At 36.2% G+C, this 24,205-nt stretch overlaps 1 protein-coding gene across 1 annotated transcript in view; it reads left to right on the top strand.

Moving 5' to 3' along the window:
- The window catches only part of GTF2F2 (general transcription factor IIF subunit 2), a 138,128-nt gene that overhangs the window by 96,189 nt on the left and 17,734 nt on the right, over positions 1-24,205 (top strand). Inside the window, exon 6 of the mRNA XM_058548201.1 lies at positions 16,277-16,376. Within this exon, the coding sequence (XP_058404184.1) occupies positions 16,277-16,376 (100 nt within the window). The remainder of the gene's footprint in view (positions 1-16,276; positions 16,377-24,205) is intronic.

Raw genomic sequence — 24,205 nt, 5'->3', positions numbered from 1 at the left:
GGTGGGTGTGGAGACACCAAATGCTATTGTTCACAGAATTTTCAATACTTATTACATAATTACATTGAATGCCATATGGCGTTTTATTGCAGCTCATTAAATTATTAGGAGTTTATACTTCTATTTGTGTTTTCTTTAGTGCATTTCAGTAGCACTATTTTTTGTAATATAAACTTTAGATATTCTTTTTTCGTAAAAATTTATCCTTCAAGATGAAAATAATTCATAGAATACAGCACCCTAACTTCCAGAAATAATCCTCATGTGGATTCTAAATCATGACTAAGTGACAGTATATATGCTACACAGTCCTTCGAATAGAGAAAATAAAAATCACTCTTGCATGTCAACAAAGAGATAACTGAAATTATTTTTTTCAAGGACATTTTGTTTTGAAAATTACCTCTTTGAGTTTGGTACATTAGTATCTTTTTTCTTCCTGGAACTCTTGAGAAATGAGTTGTTTCTTATAGTTGAGTTTTCCAAATAGCTGTTACAAAATTCTTAAAAATTTGTCACTTTAAAAATTTTGTAATTAGCTTTAATGCATGAAAATCTTTCTAAAAATGTATTACCTATCATACCTATATCCATACCTCATATACAAAGTTTATTGAGAACATGATTTAGCCTCCTCTTTAACTTGGTTTTTCTTGTAAACACCAATTTTTGAATTATGTATAGATGCCTTCAGATACTGTCAAGAAGAATAGGGTTATTTACCCTTTCACAAGATGGCCACTGAGGGTTATGCTTTGAGTTCTTTTGATTGTTTTCTGTAATTTTTCACTCCCCTCTTAGCAGCTATCATTTTGTCATGTTGATTGTGTTACTGTCTGTTGCAGCCCCTCTCTTCGTTCTGATTTAGTGTTTTTAATTTCCTGTGAGCTAGGAAACCAGTTTTAAAATTCTGTTAGAATGAATAATGTGTGTAAAAGAAGACTGAATAGACTCTGAGTGAAGGTCTGATGGGTTCGCCTATGAGTCAAGTGCCCAGAGCTGTCATACTTGGCCTTGTGACATCTGTTTTGGTTGCTGAGATGCTCTTTTTTGCTTCTTTCCTGGTTCTGGTTAGGGTAGATGTCACTATATTTAATAAATCACAAAATAGAAATATGTAGAATATCTCATTTTGGAACTCTTCCTTTGGGTCACTTGGTCCTTGTTGTTAACATGATACACTTGTACCATCTATCTGAAACTCAGATATATAATCAAGTATTGCTAATTAAATTCCCTGACATTTTTCCAGGTGCTTTGCTGTGAAACTGAGTCATACAACCAAATGAACTCTCTTAAGCTGTTGATTGCTAAAGCTTGTTTCTCTGCTCTTTATTCAAATTTCTATCATGGATAAGGCATGCTGTTTCAAATCAGTTGAGTGTTGGCAACATGCCAAGATATTCTGCAGTCAGTCCCAATGTACATGCATTAAACTTTCAGTATATGTTATGGGATACCTTCCTTGTCAGGCATTGTGCTAGGCACTATGCCTACAGTGAACAAGAAAGACAGGGTTTTTGTGTTTATGGGGCTTATATAGTAGCCAGTTGTTCTCAGACTTTGATGTGTGTATACAAATCACCTGGGAACTTTATTAAAATTGTTGATTCCAGGGCCTGGCCCCCAGAGTTTTTGACTCAGTAGGTCTTGAGTTGGCGCTAGAAGTATGCATTATTAACAGGTAATCCAATGATTCTGATATAAGTGGTCCTCAGAGGACATTTTGAGAAATACTAGTCTGGCAGATAAGGAATTCTTTTTTTTTTTTTCTGCTGAGGAAGAGTCCCGCTGAGCTAACATCTGTGCCCTTCTGCCTATGTTTTGTATGTGGGTCACCGCCACAGCATGGCCACCGCCAAGTGGTGTAGGTCTGTGCCTGGGAACTGAACCTGGGCGGCGGAAGTGGAGTGTGCAGAACTTAATCACTAGGCCACAAGGCCGGCCCCAGGAATTCTTTGTAAGGAGGTGCAGTTTTCAAATAATATATGAACAAGAACAATATAATGCTATATTTAACCCAATTGCAATTTCATCTATAATCTGAACTATCTCAGAAGTCTATTTTCTAGATCATTGGTTTATGTTTCTACTTATTACCTTTATGTTGAGGTAAAATGACTGAAACTATGATTAAATCTAAGTATGGTAATTTCTTGTCTCTTAAATATTCCACCAACAGTTAATCTTTTCCATGAGAATAACATTGTCCTATGACAAGCTGTCTCCCAAAGACAGCGGTTATTTGAGAACTAGAGCAAAGGCAAAAACATTTCCATCCAGTGATTTCTTTAAAACTGAGGTGTCTTCTAATGCATCTTGAAGTATACACAAGAGATTGTGTCAGTGGTTGCCTTCAGGAGAAGATCTGGATGTTTGGGGGAGACTTATTTTTAATCATACATCCTTTTGTACCCTATGAATTCTATACCATGTGACTGCATTACCTAATCAAAAATAAATTTGAGAATGTATGTTATGTTGTAACTATAGCTCTAAAAGTACACTGTTGGTTACTATTTCACTGTAGATATCTCTTAAGCCTGCCTTTCCCTTTGACAACTTTCCCTGTCAGCATATCCTAGAAGGTGGAGCTTTTCTTCTTTTCTCTTCCTTTATTCAGAGGTTTGTGATAGCACTTTATCATAAATTTCATTCTTAGACATCATAGGATCTGTTTCTAACCAGTCTTTTCTACTTCATTATTCTAGTTTTATATCAGAAATGTACCTTTTTTGTGTGTGTGTGAGGAAGATCAGCCCTGAGCTAACATCCATGCTAAGCGCCCTCTTTTTTTTTTTTTGCTGAGGCAGACCGGCTCTGAGCTAACATCTATTGCCAATCCTCCACCTCCTCTTTCCCCCAAAGCCCCAGTAGATAGCTGTACATCACAGTTGCACATCCTTCTAGTTGCTGTATGTGGGACGCGGCCTCAGTATGGCCGGAGAAGCGGCGCATCAGTGCGCGCCCGGGATCCAAACCTGGGCTGCCAGTAGCGGAGTGCACGCACTTAACCGCTAAGCCACGGGGCTGGCCCAGAAATGTACCCTTTTTATTATTGTGGCTTAATAATATATTTTAATGCCTAGAATATTATGATCCCCATTATTGTTCTTTTTAAAAATTTTTTTTCTTGGGGCCGGCCCCGTGGCTTAGCAGTTAAGTGTGTGCGCTCTGCTGCTGGCGGCCCGGGTTTGGATCCCGGACGCGCACCGACACACCGCTTCTCCAGCCATGCTGAGGCCGTGTCCCACATACAACAACTAGAAGGATGTGCAGCTATGACGTACAACTATCTACTGGGGCTTTGGGGGGGGAAATAAATAAATAAATAAAATCTTTAAAAAAAAAAATTTTTTTTCTTAATTCTTCTTACCTGTTTAGTCTTCCATGTCAATTTTAGAACAATTTTTTTTTCCAAACTCAAAAAATTCCAGTAAAAAATTTTTATTTTAAACCTATAAAATTATTTGGGAAGAATCAGCTTCTTAGCATATTTAATCTTCCCGTTCAGAAACACAGTTGTCCTCTCCATTTATTCAAGCCTTCTTTTTATATCTTTCAGTAACAATGTATCATTTTCTTCATATAGGGTTGAACATTTTCGGTGAGGGTTGCCCTGTGTATTTATTTTTGTTGCTATTGTAAATGCTTTTCCTTTAAAAAAATATATTTAGCTGGAATATAGGAAAGTTACTTTTGTATATTTGCACTATTTTTAGTCTATCATTGTTCAGTTGTTTCTCTTTTCTTAAAGTATATAATTATATTGCTGGCAAATCTATACTGACATTTTAAAATTATTTTATTAGCATATGAAATTTAGAAGAGTTTTATATAAACGTATATATCCATAGTTATCATTCTATTAAAAGTGTAGAATAAAACTTCTCTGTCCTTAAGTTCTTGAGATTACTGATCAGAGATACACAGTAACTTTTTAAAAAATATATTCAGTTAGGGTTTATTGATTCCTCCGTGGGATAAAAAGAATTCGGCACTGAAGGACCTAGGTTGTAAGGCTGGGCAGTTTTTCTACATCAGTTATCACATGGCTTCACAGGTATATACATATGTGAAAACTTGTTAAATTTTACACTTGCAGTATCTGCAGTTTGTTTTGTGTCAGTTATACCTCAACATAACTGTTTTAAAAAACCAGTATTACAAAACTTTTGCTTGAGTTAGATTTCCTCTCTGATAGTATGGTCTTCGTTTGCTTTTATTGAAGATTTCTATTATAATTTTTGCTAATGGACTTTAAAAGGAGTAAAGATCAGTAGTTAATGTGGTCCCTGACAGTAATAGACACTCTGTGCTGGGTGGAATGTAATTGAGTGACATATTGGATGGTTTGTCCTTCTGTAACACGATGCTTGCCGCACTCGCTTTTTAGGTGGCTGTGGGAATACTGTAGTCCTCTATTGAGAGTGGCAAGAGAGAGATGAGTAAGGTACAGGGGACATGGAGCAACCACCTAGGGAGGAAGGGATGGCTTTGCTGGGGAGGTGATGGCCCAGGGAGGAGTTTGCCATGCAAAAAAGGAGGAGTGGAGGAGAGAGAGGAAGGTGGCAAATTCCAGGAATAGTGAGGAGTCCTCAGAAGTTCAAAAAGCTCTTTTGTGTGGGTATTAGTCTGTCTTGCCCACGCCTCCACCAGCTTGTAGCTTTTTCATACTGGTTTCTCCCCCAGTATCTGACACTGAGCCTGGCTTATAGTAGGTCTCTAGAACCCTCTTGAATTCAGTGTCGTATGTACTGTACACACACATCGTTCACTGGTGCCATGTAGTTTCTCTCCATCCCTTGTTTATTGTTCTCCCTGACACCAGTCTCTCCTTACCCTGGCTCATTCTTCTTATTGCTGCCAGAATTAATCTTCATTTTAAAGTGAGCCTTTTCCTGTTGCTGCCCTGTTTTAACAACTGCCTCCTAATAGCTTAGTTTGGCATACAAGAGCTTCTGTAGTCTGACTTAACAATCTTCTTAGAATATACCCATCACCTCTTCTCCCTGCCTCCCTCCTCTCCTCTTTCTGCCTGCCTTCCTCACTCTCCTTCCTTTCTTTCTCTCCTCTCTCTCGGTCGCTTTTACTTTCTCTTGAACTTTGGAGAATTCCTCCTCATTCCTGGACTCTCCACCTTCTTTTCTGCCCCTGACACCACCCCAGAAAAGCCTTCCTTACTCCTCCTCCAAGCAATTGCCCTGTCTTCCCATGTACTTTACTCATCTCTCTATTGCAGCTTTTACTATACAGTATTATTTACCTCTTTGTATGTTTGTCTTCTCCATTAATTGATTAAGAGCAGGCACTTGTAGGATACCGGGTGACTTGCCTCTGACAGTCTGTTGAGAGATGGTAGAGATGTAATAGTGTGAAAACAGAGGCTTTTGTTGGGGGTGGAAGGTGGCTGGTGAGAAGACGGTATAAATATATATTTAGTATAAATTGAAGATATTGTTTATAATTCAGTATGAGGAACTAGGAAGGTGAGGTAAGAAATAGATTTATGTGTAGGCATTGGAATGGTGAAGGTGAGAAGATGTTAGAGAGCTATTGACAAAGGAAACCTGGTCAGAAGGGCAAAATAGTGATGTATGGAATGTTTTTGCTCATCTGTTTTAGAAATAAAATACCTAATTAGGCACTATTCTGAACTCTACAAAGAAGATGTAAGATACAAGTCACCCTCCCCCGCCCCACAAAAACACCAAAACAAACAAACTTAAAATTTAACAAGGAAGGTAAAATAGGTACATAAGAAATTAGAGTAAAAAGTTTAACAGTGACAACCCATGTGTGGTAGGGTACTGAGAAGGGTAGGAGAGATGATTCCAATACTGATTTGTATGTCTTGAGCAAAGCTAATGAAAAAGCCATTCAGATAGGAAGTAAAGGGAAGTGTCCGTTGTGGTGTAGTAGTCACTGGGGTAAATAGGAGAGGATTAGAGCGTCCTAATAGAAATTTAAGAGGATAAATCAAGGTGTTTAATAAGTGTGGCTTTTACACTCTGAGGTTTACACTAATCAAAGCAAGGACAAAAGCAAGCATAGCATTGCTTAGTATTTACTAGAAGTCAGAAAGTTTTGTATATTGCCAGTCCTTTTTAATAGTAATGGTAGTTTTGCAAAAAAAAAATCTAGCTTGAGCCAGTACTGCCAATGTATTTGTCCATCTTGAGATGTTGTAATTGTTTATAACAATATGTTATACATAACTAGTTACATGTCATGTAATTATAATAGTACTTTACTTTGAACTAGGACTTTATTTTTGTCATTGTGTCATCAAAAGGTCATAATATAAGTAGCATCATTTATATAACTAACATATTAATATAATATTTATATAACTAATAATATAGCTAACATTTAGTAGATACTAAAATATAAACATATCTTTGGTTAGTTTCTATATAGTGTCAGCTCAGAGTTCTTAGTGGCAATTTAAATTCATGAGGAAAAGACAAAAGTGTTTGGGTTTTTTTAGTTTGCAGCCTTTGTTTTTATGAAGTTGGAGTAAGAGTATGTGGAATGCTAGATAATTGAACTTCCTTGAGATAAATCTAATTCTAGCACTAATATTTTGTCACCGTGTTACAGTTTATATCCAGCTTTTATTTTCCTTCGTGAATCTAAAGTTTAAATTCTTCAAAGTTGAAACATGTTCAGAAATCTTCCTCACCCCTGTATTCATCCTGTTGATGGAGAAGAAGCGAAACCATATGGCCTAAAACCCCATTCACAGTGGAAAGTCTGAAGCAGTGAATCAATAGGGAGTCCTTCTTTCCCTCTCTGCTGTCTAAGTGGCTTGCACTCTTTAATATCAGTATCTGTACCACAGCAGCTGATCCTAAACAGAGCACTCTCCCTTGAGCCTAACCACTCCTCTAATTTTTTTCCCTGGCTTGATTTGCTTCTAGTTAGCATCAGAATCTCTCTTCTTAATTTTTCAAAGGTTGCTAAAACAGCATATTAAAATTTACCTCATTTTTTCAGAAATTCTCTCTGAATCCCAGCCCACATTGGTGGCCGCGTACTGCCAGGTAGTTTCCATCTATTATTCCAGCATTTATAGTTTCATGGAGTCACTAATGAAGTAGCCATTTGCTATATTTGCTTAGTCACCATAGCAACAGTGTCTTGGTTAGTGTACGCCTGGGTAGCTTCCTAGAGTTTGACATGATATGCAGCTAATAATTCTGATTTCTACTCAGAGGCAGCTGGAATTTTGCAGAATGATTTTAAATTTGCTGAATAGAAGTTGTTTGATCCCACTGTTGTATTCTGTTGGCACCCATCACATAGTCATAAGATCATAGAAATTTTAATTGGGAAAAATGAGTCATACTTTCAGTATGTGTCACAGTGGCTGGCTTCTGTCACGATAAGCAGCTTATTTAATCCCTAACCTAAATATTTTTAGGAGTCAAAAAAATTGATCAGAGACTTAGCAAGTGGGACTACTTAAAAATCTTGGGTGCTTAGCTTTAAACCATTTTAAATAATTCTAGGTATAAGCCTTCAATTTGTGTTATAATAAATATGAAAATTGGAAAGAACTTCTCATCACAGTAATTTTTCCATTCTTTTATTGTCCAATTTCTGTTAGGTCAACCCCCTTGAATTATATTACCTCGTTGATTTCCCCTCCTACACACCCACTTTAAGTTCCTCTAGTCACTACTTAAACTAAGAGTTACATAAATCTATTTTCACTTTTGAAATGTGTTTCATTCAGATTTTACAAGGTAAACACGTACCTTACAGAAAATACACATTCTCTAATATACATTTTTTGGAGAAGATAGTGTAGCCTGTTCATGGTGATAGAGTTCACAGTTTCAAGAATCTGATGTAATCTTAAATGATATAAAGATTATTGCTGTACCATCTGTGATAAAATATGTAAAGGCTCACTTTAAGCCACCAAGTTCACTTGACACCTAAATTCCTTCCATCAAACACACTCCATACTTTAACCCCTACTTTGTGTATTAATTAAACCCACAGAAGCCTGCTTCCCTCTAGTCATCTATAGTCACATTTTGATTTGTATAAAAAAGGAGCAAGCTCAAATACTTACTAATTTCTTTCTTGTTTCTAAATATTGAACCAGGAGAAACATGGGTATGTTTTAGAATGTGCTCATTTGCATATATATATATATATGTACATATACGTACATACATACATATTTTTTCATTTGCTCCTGCCTAACTCAGCTGTTGGATGGATTGTTCTAGGAGATCAAGGTTGTAGGGTCAGTTGCCTGCTGAGCATGTTACCTTGGACTGTTCCATGGAAACAGACTTTGCCCTTGCCTTCAGTAGCAACACTGCAGGGAATTGGGGAAAAGAGCTTTATATAAAACCATTACCACAGCTGGAAAAAATAATATAGTCGTTTATGCTTTCTTACTGCTATTAAGCCTCATCAAAGATGTCTGCCAAAGCAACATTTACGAAAATAAATGAGCCAGATCATCATATCAACAGCTTAGCAAGATAGAATGGATTTTGTCCATCACCTCTTAAATATGCATCATGGCTATAAGTAGGCTATATGTTAATTTGTACCATCCATGTATGTTGATGATGCAGAAAACATTTTTATACATTTGTTGGGGGCCCGTTATAGTAGTCATTCTGTGACTAACTAGAGCTACATGTTATGCCTAACGTTTTATAGGAGTTATAGGTCATAAAATAAGTGACTAAAAGGTGAAGCTGCTTTTAAATAGAGCTAGCAATGCAAAAAAAATAACACAGAGTCTAAATTCGTAAGGCATCAGGACTGTTTTTACCCATACCTTGTTTAGAAACCTTTTCCTATATGCCGGGTTTATTGCCTTTGTACTAAGACCAGCTATAAAAAAGTTATGTTTTAATTGAACCAGGTAGTATTTTATATATTTAGAAAAACCAGACTGAAACATTTCTATAATGCCTTGTTCCTTCTACTAATAGCAAGAAAAAATTATTTTATTAAACTCATAAAATGATATATTCAATTCTTAGTAAATCCATCTATAGGCTCTATGTAAGAGAAAAGCTACATGTTGGCCAGATAACTTCATGTCAGTGTTGCACAGTTCCCTGCCAAATGATACCAACCAGAAGTCTATTTATCAGTAGGTGGGTAAGCAGTTTTGGGAACTTACAAAAAAGTAGTCGTAGTTGGATATCTATCGAGAGGGCTGGCAACATGAACTGACATAATTGTGAAAATAGAAAATCTTAGTGTAATAATTATTCTCAGCACTTTGTCGATATGGTGAACATGTAAGCATTTGTGTTTCTGTTATGAAACTGAGTTAATTTTATTATATTAATGGTAATTTCTGGCACCTTCTCTTTTAATTTTTAAAGAATTTTGCCCATAAAGGTAAAACCTATGTGAGACTTTCAGCTCTCAAAACCAAATTCCAACCTTAAATTAATGAATACATTTCAATCCTTAATGAAAATGAAATACTTTTGCACTCGATCTTACAAGTAATGCATTAGAGTTTATTATTTTGGCATAGTGAAAGGCCTAACTTGAGTTTTCTTGAGGAAAAAAAAGACACTCATCTTTATTTTTATTTCCTATGTTTCATTAGCAGTTTCAGATGTTAGTGAAACTAGCAAATTAAATGAGAATTTTATTAAATTATGTCCATATGCTTTAATTTCTGTATTAGCCAGAGTCTTTGCTATAATTTTTATTTTACTATTTACCATAAAAATTACGAAGCTAAAAATTACAAAAATAGAAAAATGGTACTGAAAGGAACCCTTATTGTGGCAGTCTTATCCCTAATGGCACTATGTAGATTTCATTTCAATCCTTCTCGAGAAATTATCCAATTCTCAGTATTTCTGTTCAAGATGTATATGATGTGATTCGAAAATACAAGGGTTTGGTAGTCCCCAGTACATCACACTGAACTGCCACAGTGACTGCTTGGCCTGCAAATCTCTCATCCAGTCACTCCTCTGAGTCACAAATCATAGTGGGATTCTGTGGACTCTAGTACGTGGGGAATCCTCGAGGAAGAAGAAGGTGGGAGTGAGTTACTTAGCTGAGTGGAAGAGTTTAAGCAGCAGGAGTCCCTAGAATTAGTATTTAGTTAAAATTCACTTTCCAATTATGAAAGTAATCTGGGAGAAGAAATGGATGGTGAGATCTCCTGAGTTGCACGTAGTGAAATGGTAGTGTCAAGAAGATCTCTAAATGCTGTCTAAATTTATCACCCCCCAACACGCAGAAGTTTATAAGGGTCAGTGTAGGTAAGTGTTAGGCAAAGTATTTCAAGGATATAAAAATCTAAACTAATCCTTAGGGATTAGGGGTAGAAAGGGGCCTAAATGTTATTGATTAATGTTCCCTGAAGACATTAGCCTACTTGGCCATTGAGGTAAAATAATGCATTGTGAAATAATCCAGAGCTATATAAAAAATCTAGAGAATATCAACTGAAAAGATCAAAGAGGTGAAAAGTAGGGACACTAGCTAAAGTAAAATAGATATTCACAATAAAGGGAAGGAGAGGAATAAAACAGTTATTACTTCATTCACTTGCACCCACTGTGCAGTTTGTCTGAAGGTGACCCTGTCTCCTGGGAAGAAAATTATATAACCTCCTTGAATCTTTTTAATATGAGGAAGATGAGGAAAGATAATTTTTAAGACTAGTAGTTTAAAAATGGTCATCAATCTATGTAATTTAACGGGATGTTCTGCTTAAATGCATTTTGCTACTTGTATTAAACTCAGACACATGTTTCTAGTCACTACTGCCAAAGTCATATATGAGAAATTGAGTGCCCTAAGGAGTAAATTCAAAAATATTTTGCCTACATCTAAAATTCAGTGGATTTTTTTTTTTTTTTTTTTTTTTTGCTGAGGAAGATTTGTCCTGAGCTAACATCCACTGCCAATCCTCCTTTTTTTGCTCAAGGAAGATTAGCTCTGAGCTAACATCTGTGCCAGTCTTCCTCCACTTTATATGTGGGATACCACCACAGCGTGGCTGGCAAGCGGAGTAGGTCCGCACTCGGAATCCAAACCTGCGAACCCAGGCCACCAAAGCAGAGCACGCGGAACTTTAACTACTCGACCACGGAGCCGGGCCCAAGTGGATTTTTTGAATCAGATTATAAATAATTACCCAAAACTATAAGCTACTATATTTTTATATGTCTTTTGGTGCTGTGGTTAAATTATAATTAGCATTAATTAATTAATGCTAATTAATTAATTAATTCTAATTAATTAGCACTTGCATGAACATTACATGTTTTACCTGCAGCTGAATGGCATTTAGAAAGAAATTTTCTTATCCTTAGAAACATCAGAGGAGATCAAAGAAAGTGCTTTTAATCTTATGTAGCCAAGTATCCTCCATCAGAATAAATAAAGAGTGAACACAGATTCCATAAGTTTTGGTTTTAAAATCCAATTGGTGAACCAGATAATTATTAAAAATTGTGTTTATTCAGCTAACTCCCATACATTTCTGTTCAGTGTGGCTACTTGAGTGAAAACAATAACTACAGTAATAGCTAAAATGTACTGAATGCATAATATGGGACAAGTCATTCCCTAAGTGTTTTATAAAGATTATATCACATATTTCTGTTGTTATAATCCTCATTTTTTCCCATCAGAGCACCAAGGTGTTAAAGAGGTTGACTGACTTGACCAAAGTCACACCTAATGGTAGAACTAGAAATTAAAACCAGAGTCTGGTTTCGGACCCTGCTGTACCATGGTATGGTACATTCTTTCTAGACTAAGCATTATTCAAGGTCATTCTGTATGCCATAAGTTTGCTTTAGTCTCTGATTTTATTTCTCGGGGGCTAAGGAAGATTCGCCTTAAGCTAACATCTGTTGCCAATCTTCCTCTTTTTTTTCCTTTTATGTGGGCCACCGCCCACAGCATGGCCACTAACAGATGAGTGGTATAGGTCTGCACCCGGAAGTGAACCTGGGCCACCAAAGCGAAGCATGGTGAACTTAACCACCAGACCACTGGGGCTGGCCCTCTGATTTTTTTTTTTTTTTTGTGAGGAGATCAGCCCTGAGCTAACATCCGCCAATCCTCCTCCTTTTTTTTTGCTGAGGAAGACGGCCCTGGGCTAACATCGGTGCCTATCTTCCTCCACTTTATATGGGACGCCGCCACAGCATGGCCCACCAAGCAGTGCGTCGGTGCGCGCCCGGGATCCGAACCAGCGAACCCCGGGCCGCCGCAGCGGAGCGCGCGCACCTAACCGCTTGCGCCACCGGGCCGGCCCCTGATTTTTTTTTTTTTAATGTGAGATTATCGGCATGATTCTGAATACAAAAGATGTTTCTTTGTTCCTTTTTCAAATATTGAGTTATAAATATTACCAGTCCTTTTGATAGATAAGCTTTCACCCCCCTACCCCTAGGAACCATACCAAGTTATTTAGGCTTTTTACTTTTGTTGGAGTTTGAAGAAGGGAAATAAAATGAAAAGTTCTTAAAGACTGAAACTTAAGTATTTTTGTTATTCATCGTCGGTTGGAGTATAGGGTAATTTCATTTCTAGCATAGAAAGAGCAGCTACTTGGTCATGTATTGAGAAGTGATAAATGGTCCCTGATCAGCTAAACATTTTTTTTTCCTCATGTATTTCTTTATGCCTGTACTGAAATAGTGATTAGAGTATTTGATTAACAGGAAAAGCCTAAGCAGTAAAGGGTTTATTTAATGCTTAGAATAGTGCCATGTACAAAGTGGGAGTTCAAATATTTGGAGATTATTACACATATATGTCAATTTATCTATGTGCCATAAGTGGGTAATAAAGTTTTTTTACCTTGCTCAACGCATACCAGAAACTTGTGTGTGGCTGTTGTTTCTAACAAGAGTCTAGGAAAAAACAAAGTCCAGTGTAAATCATCCTATCCTTGCTGGGTGCAGGCCCTTCTGAACACCTTGCTAGCTAATGTAATGAACATATTTTTGACATCATATATTTTTAAAAATATTTTAAATTGGGATAGTATACACTTACCAACTTGAAAAGAGATCTAAATTGTTTCGTTATATTTAAGATGCAATTATGATATAGGTGAAGAGCACTGGGCAAGGAATCTTGAATCTTTTTTCCTTTTCTGCCTCTGACAAACTGTATCTTCATGGGCAAGTCACTCATACACTGGGACTTCATTAGCACTTTGAATTATGTTAGTCTCATGTAGAAAAATTCAGCTCAGTGTTAAGTCTTTCATTAAGAGGGAGCTGTTAAGTTGAATCACATGAAATTGCTGGTTTTATAGAAAGCCAAAAACAATCAAATTTCTGTATTATATAGGAGATATATTTCTATTCTTAGTCTGAGCACCAAATGGAATGTACTCCCCTAAGAGCAATCTAGAAGAGTCAGTCAGCCAGCTCATGGATTCTCCTCAGGATGGGGGTGTGGGAATGGAGGAGGAGGAAATTGCTGGTCCTTCAGCAAAACTATAGTCTTGATGCCAGTGATTATGACACACTTGTGTGGTGACTTTCCTACTTCAAGTAATAATTCTTAATTCTTTGTTGCTGCTTTGCTTAAAACAAAAAATAGATGTAGATATATAGATACAGATATAGGTATAGATATAGATATAGATATATAGTTCAGAAGGCTGCTGACTATTGGCCTGGTATAGCTAGTGTGTGTGTCTTGTTTTTGAGGGGGTGTTCTAAAATCTGATCATGGCACAGCTGCAGCCTGATACAGATGTGGGAGAATGGTGGATAAAGCTGGAGAGAGAAGCAGGGACTAGATCCCAGAGGGACAGGAAGTCATGTGAAGGAGCTTGTGCTTCATCTAAGAACATTTACGAGGACATCGAGGGGCAGGCCCGGTGGCGCAGCAGCTAAGTGCACGCACTCGCTTCCGCGGCCCGAGGGTTTGGCAGGTTCAGATCCCGGGCGCGCACCAATGAACCGCTTGTGAAGCCGTGCTGTGGCGGCGTCCCATATAAAGTGAAGGAAGATGGGCATGGATGTTAGCTCAGGGCTGATCTTCCTCACACACACAAAAAAGGACATATGAACGATTGTTAAGTCCAAGTCCATCTTTGGGTGGACATCTCCCTTCTAGATCTCTAGCTAGTGCTTTCTTCATGGTTTATAGAAAGTATATTTGGCACATGAAAAGCAAAAGCAAAACCATAAATCATTGGACATATGATTTATGGTTACATATACAGTAAGTTTTTAAAGACGTTTCTAGAGTACTTTTCTTACACTTTATAAAATCATTTTGTGTCTTTAAAGGATAGATATGAATTTATAAATGGAAAAATTAAAAGTTTCCTAATTCAGTACAAAAATGAGTATACTGAATTTGGGGGTCATAGTAAAAACAAAACCCACAGTATTTGTAGCTTTCAAATTAAAAGAGCAATTGGTAGATATCTTATATCTTCTAAGTAATTTGGTGTCATATACCTAAAAATAGGTAAAAATAGAGAATTAACTTCATCCAAGGAATTAAATAAGAATGTTATAAAAACAGATAGCTTTTATACTGCAAGTTGTGCTTTTGAAGAAATTTTAGATGAAAATTATTTTTAGTTCCTATTCTATTGAACTAAAGAATTGAAAGTCCTATTCAAGTAAAATAATGTATGATGTTGAACTGTATTACTTTTAAATGACCAACATCTTTATGGCTTTCAAACTAACCTTCCACGAAACGATATTTCTTTTTTCTTTAAGAAAGTATACTTCCTTTCCTGATTATAAAAGTAATAGATGCTTATTGCAGAAAATTTAGAAAACATATAGAAATCTTAAAATCAGATTAATTCTGATCTCTTCCTTCCCATCTTTCATGTTAGTTCCACTTTGTTTTTCAAAAAACCACCTTCTTTTTCTGTATTTAGTAAGCAGGTAGTATTCTAGCATGGTTCTCAATTCCTTTGCTGTGACCATTGCATCCTACTAGTTCCCTTTGGGTTCATTTTCTTTCTTACTGACATAAATCCTTGAGTGGTTGTCTCAGTGAGAATCTATGAGTGATATACTTTGATTTTGTCAAAAAATACTTCTATTTCACTCTTACTCTTTTTTTTTTTTTTGTATAATTTTATTTATTTTTCCCCCCAAAGCCCCAGTAGATAGTTGTGTGTCATAGCTGCACATCCTTCCAGCTGCTGAATGCGGGTCGCGGCCTCAGCATGGCCGGAGAAGCGGTGCGTCGGTGCGCGCCCGGGATCCGAACCCGGGCCGCCAGCAGTGGAGTGCACACACTTAACTGCTAAGCCACGGGGCCGGCCCACTCTTACTCTTCAATTGTAATTTAGCTAGACATGATTGACAGTTTTTTTCCTGTAGTGCTTTTAAGTATATTCTTGTATTCTGATATCTTGCTGGTGAGAAATCTAAAGGTACAATGGTACCTTTTGTCTCTTTAAAAATAATCACCTCAGAAAGCTGCACTTTTTTCCCTCCTTGAAACATTTTTTAGATTTACTGTGCTGATATACCAAATGAATTATCTCATTTTTAAAATAAAAATAAATGGTTGAGTATGAGTCACTAAAGATGGTAATGTTTAGTCCAAAACAAAATCTCCTAAAATTGCTACTTGACTATATATGTACTAGTCAAATATTTTGTTTTGTAATATGCTGTACATAGTATCATATCTTTTTTTATGGCTTTTTTCCAAAAGTGCTATTTTGAGTTATATTTTAATTTAGTTGGAGTCCAGCAGTAGTTCTAGACCAGTGCTGTCCAATAGAAGTTTCTGTGATGCTGGAAATGTTCTGTATCTGCACTATCTAATAAGGTAGCCACTAGCTGCTAGACCCTGAGTGCTGATGTATTATCTTTTTGTTTGCCTTTATCTCTTATCAAGTGGATAGAAGTTTTGATAATAACTTGATTAGTTTCAGACCATATAATTTAAGAGAATTCATTTTTACGTGCAGTTTTTTTTTCCCAGAAATTTAAAGCTGATTAGCTTCTTTGTTTTAGTAGTTAGGGTTTGACTATATAGTATAGAACTTACTAGAAGTAAGTTATAGAATTATAATGAGAAAGTTTGTATGTTTAGTTTAGGGTCTGGTTTCTACATTATAATTATAGTCAGTGTGTTTTTAAAGTATTAAGGCTGGTATATCTTCTGAGGTTAATTTTTTCTATATTTTAATTTTTTATATATTAAGTATTATTTCTTGAGTAAGAAGAGTTACAAGAATAACTTCAGATTTCACTCTAATAAACAAGTAAGTTTGTTAATAATGCCTTCTATTTTTCAGATTGCAAATAGAAGAATCTTCTAAACCCGTAAGGCTATCACAACAACTGGATAAAGTTGTGACAACCAATTACAAACCTGTTGCTAATCATCAATACAATGTAAGTCTTCATGTCTTTCTTCATTCTGTTATATCTTTATTCTTTGCTGTGTCACAGACTCTTCAGTTTTGAAAGGACCCCAGCAGTCATGCACCTTGCCATCAGGTGCTTGAGTTATCCAGACTTCATAAGGAATATGGCAGTTTGCCAAGTATAGAAAAGATGCTCCCTCTGTATCCTAGTTAAACAATAAGAAGAAGGCAACCACTGTTCAAAGTAGTCTTGATAAACTTTTCAAAGAAATAAAACACTTCGTTTTTCAGTATTTCTTATGTTTTAAATTACAGTATTCTTAATAAATATTAGTTTTACTATTTTTTTCATTTTTTCTACCTTTATAACTGAGAGTTTTTAGTGTTTTGACCAAAAATTTTAAAGGTCATGGAACAAGGGTAATTTTCCCCGTTGATTATTAAGATTACATAGTTTCAGCTTTCGCAGGCATTCTTATGGTCTTCCACTACCTTGCAAAGTGAAGACTGCCCATATATGTTTTTTAAACCTTTTTTATTGAAGTATATCATATATAATATAATATATTATATTATGCAGTATAGAATACACACATATATTGTATGCATATTGTGTATACTTTGTGCCAGGCTTAGTGTATCATAAATAATGAGACATTTAATCTTCATACTTATCCTGTGAAGTAACTACCACTGTTATCTTCATTTTACAGATGAAGTAACTGAAGACGCAGAGAGGTTAGCTTACTTGAGGTCACACAGGCAGTAGTTGACCAGTCTAGGTGTTGAACTCAAGCAGTCTGGTTTAGGAGCCATACTCTTAATTAACCACTCTGCTCTGTTGCTGGAGGTCATTAGCAATGCTAAATGGGCTAAGGGTTTTGGGTCTTGAAATATCTGTAATATAAGGAGAAATGTGATGACATTCTGAAAGTAAAATGAAGCCTAAGTCGAGTAGCAATTAACAGTTGATATCTGATGTCCTACTTTGTTGCTTAAGATTCCTCTTGATACGGAGTTTATGAAGAAATAAACCCTTCTTAAGACTGGTCTTAAGTATCCAAACTTATTAAATGACACAGAATGGGATCTGCCAAACCACTACTTTATGATATTTGAGTTTCTTATGGTTATTTTATGTGAGAGGTAGCAGATGCAGATGCTTACAACAGGGCCAAGCAGGCATCTTGAATCAGCAGAATGCTGAAATTTAAGAAGGTAAAATGGTAGGGACTGTGTTGAAGTGGAGTGCACATGCTCTTCCTAAAGACATTCAGATTTTAAAAATTGCTACGTGATGTGGGTTAGGTAACGCAAGTGAAAGTTCGGCTGTATCCTGCCAGGCTTTCATTTTACAGCCTCTGGTTATGCTCTAGGGGAAAAGTAAAGTAAGGAAGAGGACAGGCAAGATAACTGGAGACAAAAGTGTCGGATAATCCAAGAGAGATATTTTTATGTTGTCTGTTGATTGAGACAAGATGAAAGTCTACTTCTTTGTCCTCTTCTGTTCTCATCTTTTCTACCCTTAGATGGGAATATATACAATTTTCTGGAGTCAAGTGGAAATAGAGAAGTAAAACAGTACAGGTCTTAATTGACTTTGTCTTCTTCATTAGTGTGCTTCTCCTGTAGCCGCTGACTAGGCTTTTTTCTTCACTTATGGGCCAGGCTTCTGTGTACAGTTTCCACTCTTGCGTATGTTTTTTATCACAGTGAGGACATGAAGGACCACCCTTTCCATAGGCTATAAAGAGATACAACCATTCTGGAGAGAAGTTTGGGTTTGTGTCAAAAGTACTGTAAAAGGATATATGCTTTGACCTAGCTGTCTTGTAAGAATTTATCACAGTAAGACAAGCGCCCAGAGATGTATATACCGTAGTGTTTGTCTCTGTTGTTTAAGATAGGAAAAGATTGGAAACACATGTCCAAAAAAGAAAGATTAGTTAAATAACAGTTGATATTTTTGGATAGTAGAAGCTAGAGTGATTTTATCCTGATTTTGTTCATTATAAAATCTTTTTGAGTTGTTGGACTTGTCACAGCGAGCATGTGTTGTCTGATTTGTTGTAGTGAGCAGTCAAGCTTTTCTGTTGGGATGGGAAAGGGAAGAAAGCTAGGGAAGAGTCTTAGTACCTAGCCAGGGCAGTATCCTCCCACAGTTATCTGAGATTTTTCTCTCCACAGCAAATATTTTTTAAATGCTTGCTTTGTGTCTGAGATACCTGCTCCTGGTGAATCAAACAGATAAAAGTCCTGTCTTCAAGGAGCTATCACTTCCTTCAGTTCCCTGGTCATGCCTTTTCAAACCCCAGTTGGAATATAATCTAGATTTCCTTTGACGTGGTGAGTCCACATTTCTATACTATAATCATTTTTTCCTAAATTCCACTACAAGGGTCGCCCTTGTTATACTGCTACAGAACATCATTTCTGAGGCAAAAGGAAAATCTCTCCTAGGTTGATCAAAGCTGACACTTTGCTAGTATCAAAGCTCTGACCTCTGTCTCGTTCATATTCTTAGTGACATTGGAGCTGTAATCTACCTGGCAGATATAGAAGATAGATTCCAAATGTCATATTTTTAGGATGTTTTTATATCATTTTCTTTTTACTACTAAAATAAGTACGAATACATTGTATTCTTAACTCCTTGTTAGGATATAAAGCTATAACATCCACTTGAAAGACTCTTTTTAGCAGTAAGTGACATTTCAGTTCATGGTATCAATTTGTTAAGGTTGTCATAGTGTGAATGAGTCATATGTAATTATAGTGAGTCATATATCGTTGATTAAGATTTTGTTTGCATAAAAACAGGTTGACTGATGTTGACTATAATCTGCGAAATTGCATTATTTCAACGTTTAGTGATTTTTTTCCGTGGGAGTCTATCAGAATGGATAGAGGACGCATTCCATAACTTTTAAAAGCATGTTCAGTGTTACAGCATAATACCAACTATAGGAAGAGTATAAAACTTTTGTTATTGTTATCAGAAAGCGACATTGATTTTTAAAAGACTGAGAAACATCACCATAGTTCAACAAGAATGACTTAGAGGTTATGTAGTCAAGACGTTCAATAAAAAATTTTAAACTCAATGTAATGTTGAAACGTTTTCAAAGTTTTGCCAGGTAGAACTTTATTATAAACATGAAGCCCAGTATTTCGTTTTTACATTTGAGATTCTTTGAATGCATTTTCAGGATAAAAATAAGAAAAAAATTTTGTGCAAAAAGTGAAAGAGGGAGTGAAAATGGCATATGTATTTGTAAAACTGTATCCTTACATTTGATCAGAAAGAAACTAGCTTGCATTTACCCCAGAAACTTTATTACCCACTTATGGCACATAGATAAATTGACATATATGTGTAATCATCTCCAAATATTTGAACTCCCACTTTGTACATGGCACTATTCTAAGCATTAAATTCAAATTTATCTCTTTAGTTCACAAACTATCTGGGATATAATACCTACTGCACTTGCCATTCAGAAAGCATTTATTGGGCCCAAAAGAATGATATGATTAGCATTATCTCTTAGAATACTCCTTCCTTGAAAGCTTGGCCCTGAAAGTTCTCCCCTTACTAGGATATGACAGTCAGGTTTCTCCCTTAGTGGCCTTTCGTATTATATCTTCATTAAGTTTCTGAAACTTGAACCAGTTCACGTAGGTCAACATTTTCCAAAGTAAGTTTTTTGAAACACTAATTTTGTGAGAGTCTCCTTGAAAAAAAAAGAGTTGTGTAAAAAGGATTCTCTGTTGAAAGAACTTGTAGATTCTAATTATATCCCCTTCTTCAAATTGACACTGCATTTAATATATTAAACTTGGGAACCGTTAGGAATTTGTTTAATACTGCATTTTGCAAGCCTTTGAACATCATATTTCCGTTCCCTCATCTTTTGAAGTAGTGAAAACAAACTTTGGGAAATAATGGGTTGTCAAAGTAGGATTTATAAGAGGGCTCACTGAGTGGGGGGGGGGGATGTTGGAACTTATATTTATATTGTTTTTCACCTAATAAAGGAAAGAAATTGAGCTTTAGAAATATTTACTATGTAGATGCAGTCTTCGTGCTAGTCAGTCATTTTTTAGCAGAAGAGTAGAAATTGTACCACACACAGGGGTTGACAGTGGTGCTTTCAGCACCTCACATTTTCAGCTTTCAATTTGGTGCTAAATTCAGGGATTTACAGATTATAGTATCTATTATTAACAAAACTCAATCTCAAAAAATGAACAAATAGCTTAAAAAGATTCCTGCAAAGAAACTGTACATTTAAGATAATACTAATAAAGCAAACTATTGTGAACAAGAAAGGGGAAAAACTGACACTGCTCTTGTTTCTAAAATGATCAGTCATTTTATGAGGTAGAAACAATGATGATGTAATTGATCTAACAAGTGCTTGGCCCTTCCAAAAAGGAAATTATCAGTATCATTTTAAATATGGCTTATCTTTAATGATGATTCAGTAAAGTGTCATGAAAACAAAAACAACTCTAGATATTTGAGTCAGAAAAGGATTTACCATGGGAATTGATTACAGATGGTTTACGAATACAAAATGGAGGGGCTGGAGTTGCCAAAAGGAGAAGGGGGTTGGTTACCAGAGATCAGGAAGCTGTTGCCAGGGGTGCTCCCAGAAGCACACACACTTTCATTCTCCCATTGGCAGAACCCCAGCTGGAAAGCAGCTGGCAAGGGAATCTTGGAAGTGTAGCCTGCAGGTCCCCTGCTGCCACCACCCCCAAGGCCTGGAGCTGAAGGCTTGTCATAAATAACTGACATGGTGACCCTTGACCTTTGTATGTGTTGTACCTTAAGTTATATTAGCTATTGCTGCTATAAAGCTGTTACAGTTTGCAGTTCATTTAAAAGCTAAGCATCCAGAACGTGAAGACAGATAGTATTTTGAGAGCAAAACATAGAAGTGTTTTATAATTTTAACAAATTAAAACTTACTATTAAAATGTTTTGTTTCATTTCTTTAAATTTTTTTGTGTGTATGCTTTATAAAATCCATACATATTAATATAATAGTACATTTTTACAATTTACAAATAGATATACATACAGTTCATGCTTTAAATTTTTTGCTGACAGAGGTGTATAATCAAAATATAGAGTCAGCTGATTGTAAGATTCCTTCCAACTCCCTCCATCTCTGATTGCAAGTAAGGGTGCTTCTGTATGTGTGCTTTGGTTGACTTTGTGGACATCATTATCTAGCCTGTGTACATTTCACAGCATTCTTATATGTAGTCCACAGTCTAATGACCTTTCTCGTAAGGAATCCCTTTTCTCGTGAGGAATCATGTCCTCTGTTGTCTGGATAGTGGTTCTCAATGGCTGTACAGGAGATTCACCTGGGAAGCTTTTAAAAAAGAAAAATACCTCTAGAGATTGATTTAATTGATCTATTGTGGAGGCCAACTGTCTTAAATTTTTCAAGTTAACTGGGTAATTCTAGCACGCAGTCATTCATCCAAAAAGACAGGAACTTTTTATAGCTCTGTCTGCCAGGGAGTGGTGGCAAAAATGATACCTGAGAGGAGACCAGGAAGTCTCTTTCCACCAAACCTAAGGTTTTTAAAAAGAATTAGTATCTTCTTGTCTCTTTTATCATCCCCTGCCCTACTGAGCTTGAAAAAAGATTTCTCTCTCCCTTTTTTTCCTCTGAAGAGCTCTTGCTCAGAAAGAGAGAGAGAAATAGAAAAACTTAACTAGAAAATTATTGTTGGAGGGAATAGAATTATTACATAAAATCTTGAGGTAAACACCCAGGAACTAGAGAGAAAATTCATTTTTGTGTATACTCTGTTTCCTTCAGTATGGCGACCAACTGTGTTAGTCTTCAGAACTAAAGTTGTTGGGAGTTGTTTTGGTTTTTTTTTCTTGTTATACATATAAATTTGAAAATTTTGCTGATTAAAATAGATGGCTGCAGGACTATATCATAAAGGCTTTTCAGCAATATTTACCTAGGGTAATGTATATTCTAAGTATACTACATGCTTTGTCCATTTGAATTTGCACACCAAGGACTGATTCTAAAGAATTAATTTCCTCCCAAGAGATAATGACTAGGCAGAGATAGAAACACTGGGGGTGGAGGAGTTCTTTCCTAAGGATTTAAAATGCAAACCATGATATTCAAGGCTGTCATGCTGACTTCAAAAGTTAGAATAAGGGGCTGGCCCAGTGGCATAGTGGTTAACTTCCCACACTCCGCTTCGGCAGCCCAGGGTTTGCAGGTTTGGGTCCCAGGTGTGGACTTACGCACCACTTATCAAGCCATGCTGTGGCGACATGCCACGTGTAAAATAGAGGAGGATGGGCACAGATGTTAGCCCAGGGCCAATCTTCCTCAGCAAAAAGAGGAGGATTGGCAACAGATGTTAGCTCAGGGCTAATCTTCCTCACCAAAAAAAAAAAAAAAAAGTTAAAATAAAAGCCTCCACAAAGACTGCCTTGACAGAGCAATCAAAGTGTTTCTGCAAACAACAATCTAGAAATTTACAGACATCTGTATTATAATATTTTAATTGGCAGTGGGTGGCATTTATAATTTTAGTCAGTGATTAAGGTTTCAGTAATGACGGTTGAACATCTCTATAACACATCCACAATGGATTTTTGACATTTGGTTGCATTTTAGTCTTGAGTAATTTATTTCCTATTGTGAAAGTAAAATTAATTGTGTATGATAGATTTTTTGGATTGTAAAAATTTGTAACTGGAGACTAAATTTAAAGTTCTTTCTGAATTGACATTTATTTCTATGCAGCTAGTTATACAGTGATCTGTGCTCATGGGGGCCAGATATAAGATCGGTAATTAAGATTCACATAATATGAAAGCTATTTCTAGTCCAGTAACTATCCTACTAATATTTTGTAGTAGCTGCTAACAAGTTAGATATCTGATTGCTTTGGAGTATCATTTCCTTACAGTGCCAGTGCGCCAGTGCAAAACAAAATGCCCAAAGGAAAAAGAGGTAAAAGAGGAGAAATAACATTATCTCAAAACTATAGTCTCCTAAATAGAATAGTTCATATTTGTAGAATTAATTTTATTTGTGGCACAGAGTTGTAAATACAATGTTAAGATCACCATTTCTACACTGCTTAGTTTAGAAAAGAAAAGTTACCTCAGGGACGTTAGTTTTGTCCTGAGTATAAGATTAATTATTAATAACTTAATGACCATGGAAATCATTTAAATCCTTTTTTATAATTACACATACATTGGAACTACCTGATACCAAGAGAGCAGAATTTGAATTCTGAGCCTGTTTTGGACCTTATCGAAAAATATTTAACTAACGCTGTAGTACAAAATTTTTGTTTTAAAACAATCTTTTCTACAGGTTATCCTGTAATACAGGCCCTGAGGGCATTGAAGAGATTTGCACTTTACTTTTTGTTTTTAAATAAGTGTAGGGTTAAATTTCTAGTGCTTAAATTTCTCTAATGAGGAATATTATTTCCATTTTTGTCATTGCTGTTATTATTTTATATGTCTGGGTTTTCGGATTACACTTTTTTTTGTGTGAGGAAGATCAGCCCTGAGCTAACATCTATGCCAATCCTCCTCTTTTTTGCTGAGGAAGACTGGCCCTGGGCTAACATCCATGCCCATCTTTCTCCACTTGATGTGGGACACCGCCGCAGCATGGCCTGACAAGCAGTGCCTTGGTGCACACCCGTGATCCGAACCCGGGCTGCCAGCAGTGGAGCGCGAGCACTTAACCGCTATGCCATGGGGCCGGCCCCTCAGATTACACTTTTTTTTATATATATATATATATAATTGTATTTATTTATTTATTTTCCCCCAAT

This window comes from Diceros bicornis, chromosome 9 (assembly GCF_020826845.1).
Source record: "Diceros bicornis minor isolate mBicDic1 chromosome 9, mDicBic1.mat.cur, whole genome shotgun sequence".
NCBI classification, from domain to species: Eukaryota; Metazoa; Chordata; class Mammalia; order Perissodactyla; family Rhinocerotidae; genus Diceros; species Diceros bicornis.
Note: the sequence above shows the minus strand (reverse complement) of the source record. Positions and strands in the feature narration are given on the sequence as shown.